The sequence below is a fragment of the Drosophila bipectinata genome, chromosome 2R, assembly GCF_030179905.1.
Source record: "Drosophila bipectinata strain 14024-0381.07 chromosome 2R, DbipHiC1v2, whole genome shotgun sequence".
Lineage (NCBI taxonomy): Eukaryota > Metazoa > Arthropoda > Insecta > Diptera > Drosophilidae > Drosophila > Drosophila bipectinata.
In genome coordinates this window covers 6,120,423-6,130,053 of record NC_091737.1, presented here as the reverse complement: position 1 = coordinate 6,130,053, position 9,631 = coordinate 6,120,423, and the positions used below count along the sequence as shown (strand labels likewise).

At 39.4% G+C, this 9,631-nt stretch overlaps 5 protein-coding genes across 5 annotated transcripts; 3 read left to right on the top strand and 2 right to left on the bottom strand.

The window, feature by feature from the left end:
* Positions 1-513: 513 nt before the first annotated feature.
* Positions 514-764, top strand: LOC108130232 (uncharacterized). Its single transcript, XM_017248599.3, has one exon. It carries the CDS (start codon positions 548-550, stop codon positions 692-694), a length of 147 nt encoding a protein of 48 aa, XP_017104088.1. The 5' UTR covers positions 514-547; the 3' UTR covers positions 695-764.
* A 2,485-nt stretch (positions 765-3,249) lies between these two features.
* Positions 3,250-3,399, bottom strand: LOC108130233 (uncharacterized). The gene has a single exon (XM_017248600.1). The coding sequence runs from the start codon at positions 3,397-3,399 to the stop codon at positions 3,250-3,252; it is 150 nt and encodes a 49-aa protein (XP_017104089.1).
* Positions 3,400-7,344: 3,945 nt separating this feature from the next.
* Positions 7,345-7,636, top strand: LOC108130224 (cytochrome c oxidase assembly factor 4 homolog, mitochondrial). Its single transcript, XM_017248592.3, has one exon. The coding sequence runs from the start codon at positions 7,427-7,429 to the stop codon at positions 7,634-7,636; it is 210 nt and encodes a 69-aa protein (XP_017104081.2). The 5' UTR covers positions 7,345-7,426.
* On the top strand, positions 7,620-8,088 carry LOC108130223 (probable peptidyl-tRNA hydrolase 2). The gene has a single exon (XM_017248591.2). It carries the CDS (start codon positions 7,620-7,622, stop codon positions 8,037-8,039), a length of 420 nt encoding a protein of 139 aa, XP_017104080.2. The 3' UTR covers positions 8,040-8,088.
* Positions 8,014-9,342, bottom strand: LOC108130222 (GTPase Era, mitochondrial). The gene is made up of 2 exons (XM_017248590.3): positions 8,348-9,342; positions 8,014-8,292 (listed from the first exon to the last, which is right to left on the bottom strand). Exons 1-2 carry the CDS (start codon positions 9,330-9,332, stop codon positions 8,093-8,095), a joined length of 1,185 nt encoding a protein of 394 aa, XP_017104079.3. The 5' UTR covers positions 9,333-9,342; the 3' UTR covers positions 8,014-8,092.
* Positions 9,343-9,631: the final 289 nt, after the last annotated feature.

Below are 9,631 nucleotides of genomic sequence, written 5' to 3'. Positions count from 1 at the left end.
CGTTTCGGGCTGCTCAAAATGCTTTTAGCTTTTATTTATAGAGTCTATTTTGGTCATTGTTAAAAACGTATTTGAGACTGTCTGGAGTGTTCTTAGAACTGACGGCCTGTTCCTCCTACAGATGGCTTAAGTTATAAGGTCTAAACTGGAAAATACATGAATTCTTGGTACTTTTAAAGAATTTTGGTCTTACCTTAACCATCTTTTGTCTATTTCAATAGGTGGATATTAGGAACAGAATATCAAAGTTACAATAGACTTTGACAGCCTTATCGCTCCGAGGCCTAAAAGATCCAATCTTGTAGGTAAATAGAACCTGTGAGCTCCCTAGATACGTCAACACTCTGGGCTAATATACTTTGCAATCAATTATTAGCTAAGCTTGACAAATATGTACAGCTTTTCTGTAGATCATTGTGCAAGGAATGCGCCTGTTGACATTAGACATCTGGAAAATGGCATTACACTTAACTGGCTGCGGTGCTTGCAATATAAAAACCGGTAGACCTTCCCCGGACCTTGGAGAGCAAAACGAAGATCAGTGGAGATGATTGCCACCACAGTGTGTTTCTACCTGGTGCTGCTGGCCCTAATCATGATGTTCATGGCACCCTCTGCCGATGGTTGCTTCCTCCTGCTGGCATGCCTGCTGAGGTCCCCGCTGTGCCCCTTCAACACCACCTCATCAGGATGATTTTCAATGATAGCGATGTATCGTAGTTAAACCCCCTTTCCACACCGAATAAAATAGTATTTCAACTTAATTCCGTCAAGGCTCTTTGTGGCGGGGCCCAAAAGGTCTATATTGGGGGGCCAAAAATTGAACAGATAATTGTCAAGTCATTTGCACCCACTATTTCGCGGCGTAGGAGGTCTTGAGTCGACGATAGCTGCTGCTTAATTTGATTTCTACTTAGTCTAAATTCTAGCCCCGAACTTGTGGGCAAGAGATACTCTTTTCCACATGCTTTCTCTGCTCAAAGTATTTACAATTTCTTCCCACGTTGGCAAACGACCAAGAGCGGCCTTTAATTCGGCACGCTAAAATCCCATTACCCACATGCCACGTGTTGCACGCAACCGTTTTGCCAACTAAAGGCACCCACGCTCGCAGACGCTCAACCTGCACTACCTGACGTATGAGCGATATTTAATTAATTGCCATATTCCCGCTGTTTGTGCTCCGTAAATTTGAATTACAATTCCGACAAGTCAAACAGTGTCGGAAAGAAGGTGCTACGCCCCGGCTGCCCACCTCTTCGTAGGGGGTGCACACACGCGCCAAACTCTCCACCCGCAGACTCCTGTCTGCCAATGGAGTGACAAGACAAGCAAAAAGTCATTTGGGAACGCAACGGAAACTTTGACACGGCTTGCCGACGACAGCTTGCAACATTGTGGCGCCTCTTAGCAATTGCCGCAATTGCACGCCTTGGATTTTTACACCTCTTCAAACACTTAAAGTTGACTTAACATCGATTTGCTACCATTGTCCCCAAAATTGGAAAACCGAGCACGTTCCCGGGTATCCGGCGAGAAGTCAGGTCATAAGGTGCGACAACAAAAGTAAGTTTTTTGATTGGACCTAAATCGCTTGTCTATACTCTCGCAGTATGTCCTTTTACCACTATACTGTATTGATTCTTTGTTTCAAAGGCAAAGATTTAAAGTTCTTATCACTAATCACGGTGACATAACAATTAGGGTGCATTTTCTTTTCTATTTTAACCCGCAACGGTTATATTAGACCAGATTTCGGCAAACTTTTTGTTCCTTTTTCGTTATGATCGAACATCACATTAAAAAGTTCCGAGGTTGAAAAAGTTCTGTACTTTCTATTAAATTAAATTATTTCTATTAAATATTATCTTTAATAAAAATTAAAAGGGTTAGTAAGTTTCCAAGCCGAGCGATTTCTCAAGATAATGCATAAGGTAGCCGACATGCCCTATTGTTGACTTGAAGAATTAAATATAGTCTATTTATGCGGTGGGCATCCTTCCTCATTCATCCACAAAACCTTTGCCATTGTCTAACGTATTTCCTTGTATTGTATTAGGCCAGTTTAGTTTAATTTTATTCTTCCCCCGGTTGCTTCTTTTTATTTGTTTCCTTCTAAATGTAAATCATTTGTGGTTTGAATTCTATTTCTGTTGAGCTTTTCAAAAGAACGAATTTCTTTCTGGGCACCTTGGCCATTGTTTTCCATTGCCATTGTTGATTCCATTAATTTATTCCTCTCCCCATGCTAATTAAAAATCAATCGGCACGCGTTGGCGGCCCGTCCAGCTTCCTTGAAGGACAAATGAGAAAGTGGATGCGGCGCATATTGATTTTCGCTTTTTCCGTTTGCCGTTTTGTAAAAGTCCTGGGGTTGCCTCGTGTTTTGTAAATTAAATTTTCATTTACCATAGTGAGTGCCTTGTGTTTGTCTTGAATGGCGGGGTGCAGCCGAAAAATTCATTTGTTCCATTTAAGTCACATGGCTGTTTTACACATTTTTGGAGCTGCCCATCGTGTAATCTTAATTCCAAGTTCAAATGCGAATAAATTTGTTACGTTGGCTTACGTTGGCAGATGGTAATTTAAATGAAAATCCCTGTCTACTGGCGACTTTTTCATGAGGTAATGAACATAAGAACTGATTTTGGGTGGATGGTCTATGAAATTTAACAAAGTATGTATTTATTACGACCAAACAAACAATAACTTAAGGTTACACAGATGATAGCATTTTGTAAACGCAGTCCAGGCCTATATTTTAGCTTTCAATGACCTAAGCTTTTACATATTCGAGCTATGATTGAGGTAATTCAATGCGAAGATTCCCGATTTGAGCCATTTACTCTCATTGAGTGGCTGGGCAAATCCTTTATTGCGTCCGATTCCTTTCGGTGGCCAAGTTGGCCTCCCTGATTATGTAACCCGGACACGTAGTGCCAGCCCAGAAAGTGAAAGCCGCCGGCGAACGCGCTTTGCACTTAATTAGCGCCAGTGACTAATGACAAACTTTCCACTCTGCCAGCAAGTTCGGCTCTTACTTAAGCAGTTGACCAAGCGGAAACCAGAGCAAAGGGCAAGGAAGCAAGAAGGACTTCTGTTACAACCGGTGATGTATCGAGTTATGGCTTATACCGGGGCCGAATGTCAATTAAGTGGACTCAGAACGGTTTCCATTTATTTATAGTTCGGTCGTCAGGGGAAAATTAAGCAACAATTGTCGTCTAGTGACACAAACTTAAACTATTTTTAGGATGTCGTAGTTGTGGTTCTAAAAGGGCATATATCTAGGCGGAAGATGCAGGCCCACAGCAGGAAGGTCGATTTCACTGTCGGCACTAAATACAGCAGTAAGACGCTGACCAGAAGGAGGTAAAGCCGCAACACTGAAATATCCATGGTGGGAAACTTATGTGGACTACGACGCAGCTATGTTGCAGTTGTTATATGCGACGCCTATTTATAGTCAACTCCGCCATACTCATTTCTGTTTGACCAGTTGTGACCAGGTCGGTAGTCTTTGACCCGAATCCCAAGTGGTAAATAATTTTCCAGCTCAACGTCCACCCACTAAGCAACTCATCTTTAATTTTCACATGTTAATGCTGATCTAGAATGTATGTATTTAACATAATTTTTTTTTAATGTGCTTTGTTACAATGGATTTTCTGATACTCAATAAGAAACTGCTATAAAATTGAAAACTTGAAACCGTATTTAATTTGATAAAAAATAATTATGAAATTTTAATATTTTACAGAGGTTATCAATAAATGAATTAGGATCTTAAAAATCTGGCATTCTTCCACTTTCAGATGACACCTCAAACTAAATTTAAAATTATAGCAAATTATAGCAAATACATATATTTTATGGGATATGGGACGTGGCTTTCTTGGATTGCTGGACGACAAGGATATCAAATGACCTCCATCGAATGGCACACTATCGCCCTATAGTCTGGAAAAGAGAAAGGTGGCTTCATTGTCACAACCATAAAAGAGGCAAATCATTGAAAATCATTATTCACTGCGCCACGCTGTATCAGCTTTCCCTTCTCCGAAAAGCTGTCTAAACTTAATTACGCACACACATTCGCACATTTTCGCATTTGCAGCCATCGAAATGAAATTACTTTTGACTTCCGTCGGCCTGGGCGGGGAGGCGCGCGGACGGTTTTAATGCAAATTAGGCTACAAATTTGATCTGTCATTTCAAGTTTCCGATTAACTCGATGGCCCAAATTGAATTGCCCGACTGTGCATGGCATCAAATAAATGTCATTCGACGTTTAATTGGGGTGCGACCACTTAAATGTGGCTCCATGCATAATTAAATGGCTGGATTTTCACTTTTACTTTGTATGCTAATTAGAGTCATTAGGGTCAGAGGACAATGTTAGATTTGTTAAAAGATCTAGCGAAGAATGAGTATTGCCATTGGTTGCATATTTGTTTATATTGAACAATGCATCTTATGGATATACATTTAAATTTAAGTCGTGGCGTAGTTGAGTCCTATTACTCCTTCATTCTTCCCTTTAACCCTGTTAACTCTTCGAGCGAGCATATTTTTGCATTGGCCACGCGCCAGAAACGCTCATAAATAATGCATAGACTGTACGCCAAGCGCCATAAACAAGCTCTAGTCTGGGTCTCCGGTCTTGGCCTCCGGTTTGCCGGAATTGTGGGTGCTGTTTTTTTCTGACTTGCTGTTTTTTTCAGCAACAGCGACTTTGAATCCAACAGCAATTAAGCCCAAAATATTCACCACTAATGCTAATGCCAAGTGACAGTTGCTGTTGCAGCCAAATTATGCAAATTCAGGTTCTGTTGACGGGAAAACTCTTTTTCTCCGAGGTAAGAATGGTTTCGTTTACAAACGAAAATGAATAAAATTTAAATGCAATCAAATTTAAATAAAGCGTTTTATAAAATACAACTAGAACCTATATCTTATATTTTTCAAATAACTCCGAATTTTATTTTTATTAATCAGTGTTCCGACTATATTATACCCAGTTCTTATCTCTTCTACCTAAAATTTAACTAACCTTTATATTGTTTAAACTTTAATGGTTTGGATTCTCACCAACAAATTTTTGTTGCATACTTTTTCGCATGGGCAAAACAACAACTTCAGCCCCCCTGCGGCGGTACTATTGATTCAGTAGGCAAGCAGACTATAAAGTCTATAACTCCTCTAAAAATTATCCGATTGATAATTGGCTGCTTTGATTTTTGTTGGTGTAGATAAGCCATTTTGGCAGTGTTTGGAACAGTTTGGCATCAAAACATTTTCCAAAAACATAAAAGGAACAGGCTACTACCAGATATGTCCCTTGAGGGCGGGAGGGGGCGTGCGAAATTTTTGACCCAAACTTGATCTGCGCAGATACCATTCGATTCCAAGTTCCAAATCTGATAATTCTATCTCTAAAAGTCTTCGAAATCCACGGGCTTAAAAGTTTAGCCCGTTTATATGGGACAGGGTTAAACTCTGCATATGGGTATATCGCCCCATATATATTTGATTTCCAGATAGATATTTACTAAATAAATAGTTTGGCATCAAAAAAAAAAAAAAAAATTAAAACAAACTTGAACTGCGTTCTATGCCAAATCCTATATCTCTATCTCTTATATTTTCTGAGATCCAAGCCTTCATACGGACGGACAGACGGACATGGCTTATCGACTTGGCTGTTGATGCTGATCACGATAATGATCAGCATCATTATCGTGCATATTATCAGCATAATAAGGCTGAGACTTTTTTCAGCAGAGTCATGGTCGGGGGAGTGTTCAGAGTCAGTGAAGGAGGAATCCTCAGCGCAGACATAATGGCGGATTATGTGTCAGGCAATTCTCCTGCAAAGGCTCAGGTTCTAAACAGCGAAGTCATCACCGGGAGACAGCTCTAAGTAAAATTTAAAAATTACACAGTGCGACAGTGATTTGGAACTTTTGAAGAGACCTAGTAGGAATTGTTCATTAGATCGAGTATAGTATAAAACCATGTTTGAAATTTTTCATACACCCTCAAATCTTGATTTATTTCGAAAAAACGGTTTTTCAAAAGTGTATTGCTCTTAAAAAAATTTGAAAAAAAAAAATAGATCTTTAATTTATTTTACCAAAAAGGATACAATTTTTAGCAAGAAACTGACATTTTTGAATTTTTGTCGTGTTTTTCGAACTTTGACGACATTTTTTCGGTACAACTTCCAAGAAATGGTAAAAAATTTTGATACATATTAATATTGTCTCGTTAATTCTGAATAAAACGAGAACAATTTCATTTCGAAATTATGAAAATTGTTTAAGTTATAACGCTTTTCCCAAAACAAGTCAGTCCAATCTTCATAGCGTTTCGGAGCAATAGTGTGCCGTGCCATTTCCATAATCCCTTTCTTTTACACACTTTTACTCCGGAGCGCTAGTAAAATTGCACTGACTTGTTTTGGGAAAATCGTTATAACTTCAACAATTTTGAAATCGGTTTAAAATTACGCGCTTATTACCGTTTTTTCTAAATAAATCAAGATTTTGAGGGTGTATGAAAAATTTCAAACTTGGTTTTATACTATACTCGACCTAATGAACAATTCCTACTAGGTCTCTTCAAAAGTTCCTCCAACTTTTCTTTTTTTGTTGCACTGTGTTATTCCGTAATTTGGTTCAATATATGGTTCAGAGCTTTGAATAATTTCAAAAAAATAGTATTATTATTTATAAACGTATCAAGCTTGGGTCTAAATATTGACACGGCCCCAAAACGGATTCAAACAAGTTTTTTAAAAATTGATGCTAAACTATTTCATAGCGACAAAACAAGCAAGACCAAATCTTTACGGCTTACTTATATAAAAAAATACACATAAAAAGCTTTCGCAAAAATTCAAATAATGAACAGTAAACGATACGAATAGATAAATTACATTTTAAAGTGTTTAAAAAGTCTTCATAAAATTTTCGTTCTTGTCTTATAAAAAATTCGTTTTTTTTAAACGTCTTTAACTAATGGATATTCAGGAAATGCTCCTTACATCCTGTTTTAAAGGAACATTTTGCAATGTCGCTTAACTACCTATTTTAACTATAAATTAAGGGGAAAGGTATTGCAAGGCCGAATGAAATTTAAGACAAATTATGAATGAATAATATTATTCACAGAATGGCTAAAACTATTTAGTAAAAATATTATGAAAATTCATATTATTTGTAGAAAAACTTAATAAAAAACAAACATGCAAATAAACCAACAATTATAATCTGGTCTCTGTTAGTATTATTTTATAAATTTGTTCATGAAATCGATAAAATATAGTATATTTTAAATGGTAAGCTGCAGGCACACTTTACATCTGTACACATCGGTACGTAACAGCTGATATCTGATGCAACTTTAACCGGCCCGTTAGAAAATGCCTTCACCCACGGTCCATAATCAAGATCAGGACCCCGTGGAGTTAATGCTGAAAAAAACCGGCTGCATTGAGCTCCACTACAAGGTACAAGAGTGCATTGCAGAGACAGGTGATTGGCGAGCGTGTCAAGATAAGGTGAAGGAGTTCCGGACGTGTATGCAGAAGTACGTGGACCAGCAACATAAGAAGTATGCCGACGTCAAGTAGCATCCTGCAAAAGTTCCTCAGCAACAGTGTCGTCTTCGAAAAGTCCACAAAGTTGGCTCTTGTAGTGCGCGGAGACCTCAAAATGTCCAAGGGCAAAACAGCAGCCCAGTGCGCTCATGCGGCGATAATGTGTTATCAAAGTGCCTCCCAAGGCACCAAACAGCAAAACGCTATCCTGCAGCGCTGGTGCCGTTTAGGACAACCAAAGATAGTTCTCCGCGTGGACAATTTCGAGCAGCTCAGCGGCTTGGAACGGAAGGCACAAGAGGCTAACCTCGTGTCGGCATTGGTACGGGACGCAGGGCGCACGCAATTGGAATCTGGGACGGCCACAGTGCTGGGACTGGGACCGGCTTCAAATGACGAACTGGACAAGCTGGTGGCACACTTAAAACTTTTGTGAATTCATAGTTTACATTATACAACAATTAAAACAATAATTAATTAACAAACTGATTATTTTTGATTTAAGGACGCCGATTTTTTCCCCTTGGAAAATGTTGCAATTGTAAGTGAAACCGCCTGGCCAAACATTTCCACCAAATCAGAGGTAACTCGCTCTGTGATTTGACGCAACTTTCCGTTAGACTCGCCACAAATCAGGCGCTCAATGCGGGATGTCGGACATTCCACCTGAACGGAGGTGTATACAACATCTGCAACAAAATTAATTAGATCCCAACGTAGAACACACGTTAAAAAAAAACATACTTTTCTCCACGTTATAGTACTCAAGTTGGCACTTTAGGTGATAGGGAATTTCCTGGGGCAAGTAGTCCAAAAGCCGAGCTCGGACGCTTTCCACAATGAGCGCTTCGGGGTTAGAATCTGTGTAGACGTCAGGAGGGAATTTCCACTTCCTTAGCAGTGCCTGCCCCACCAGGTAATCTTGCAGTTCGTGCAAGCCACTACCTGTGATGGCCGAAACGAGAAAAACGTCGCTAAAATGGCTCCAGGTGGTGTTCCGCTTGTTAAGCCGCGTTTCTTCGGCTACGGTTGCTGGCGTATTCCGTTCTGCATCTTTACCAGACCCCTTTCCCGTTAGTGAATTATTGGTTAACGTCTTTATCAAATCCAGAAGCACCCTTTTCGACTTTAAAGCATCTATTTTGTTTAAAACGAGAAAGCTTGGTAAGTTCGCGTAGGCCTTTAGCGTATCTAGAACCGTAGGATGTAGCTCCTTCCTTGTCCACCCATTGGAAGCGTCGTGTATTACCGCAATGACATCGGCGTGCTGAATTGCGTGCCGATACGCACTCTTAAAGCTCTGCTCCAGATGGTGTTTTCGGATTTCCCGCTGGGTCACCAGGCCGGGCGTGTCGTAAAAGACGAGCTGCGTTTGACCATGAGTGCAGATAGCAGTATTCGATTGGCGAGTCGTATGGACCTTAGTGGACGTAGGGCACACCTTATGATTTACTATATGGTTAATAAAAGTGCTTTTGCCCACGTTTGGAACCCCAATCACTGCGATGTGGAGCGACCGCTCGGGTTTGCTCTTGCCACCTGAGTCCGCTGGAAGTGAACGTAATGTCTGTTCTACTCTGGTAGATATTTCAGGAGCGCCGGACAAATTTCGTGAGTTAATAAGGAATATCTTGCCATTTTTAGTAATATTTAGAACGTTTAAGGCCGTTGAAATCAAATTACACCGCATCTTGCGAAATATAATTTTGTCAGTGTTACCAGACACCATAAAGTAGCATATCTGGTATATTCCAACAATTTTGGAAAGCACTGGCTTAAGCCCCAGGAAACAGACTTAATGAAATAGCAGAAATATATCCTTTTCTATCAAAGTCTAAAAATATAAATTAATAAGTTTCAGTCCCGAAGCAATATCAGTTTTTGTCTTACAGTCGTTTCACATATTTACATTTCATACCTATTTTTTAAATAACACCCAATAAATTAAAAATTTATTTCGTCCATTTTTTAAGCAAACGAAATATGTCGTGTAAATTTATTATTAAAAAATTCAAATTATCAGTAGCT

What these genes read in the sequence shown, in the direction of transcription:
- LOC108130232 (XM_017248599.3), top strand. Translation starts at nt 548, where the DNA reads ATGATTGCCACCACAGTGTGTTTCTACCTGGTGCTGCTGGCCCTAATC.
- LOC108130233 (XM_017248600.1), bottom strand. Translation starts at nt 3,399, where the DNA reads ATGGATATTTCAGTGTTGCGGCTTTACCTCCTTCTGGTCAGCGTCTTA.
- LOC108130224 (XM_017248592.3), top strand. Translation starts at nt 7,427, where the DNA reads ATGCCTTCACCCACGGTCCATAATCAAGATCAGGACCCCGTGGAGTTA.
- LOC108130223 (XM_017248591.2), top strand. Translation starts at nt 7,620, where the DNA reads ATGCCGACGTCAAGTAGCATCCTGCAAAAGTTCCTCAGCAACAGTGTC.
- LOC108130222 (XM_017248590.3), bottom strand. Translation starts at nt 9,332, where the DNA reads ATGGTGTCTGGTAACACTGACAAAATTATATTTCGCAAGATGCGGTGT. An exon ending in GTACTATAACGTGGAGAAAA is followed by an intron (nt 8,293 to 8,347) that starts GTATGTTTTTTT and finishes ATTTTGTTGCAG; the next exon opens with ATGTTGTATACACCTCCGTT.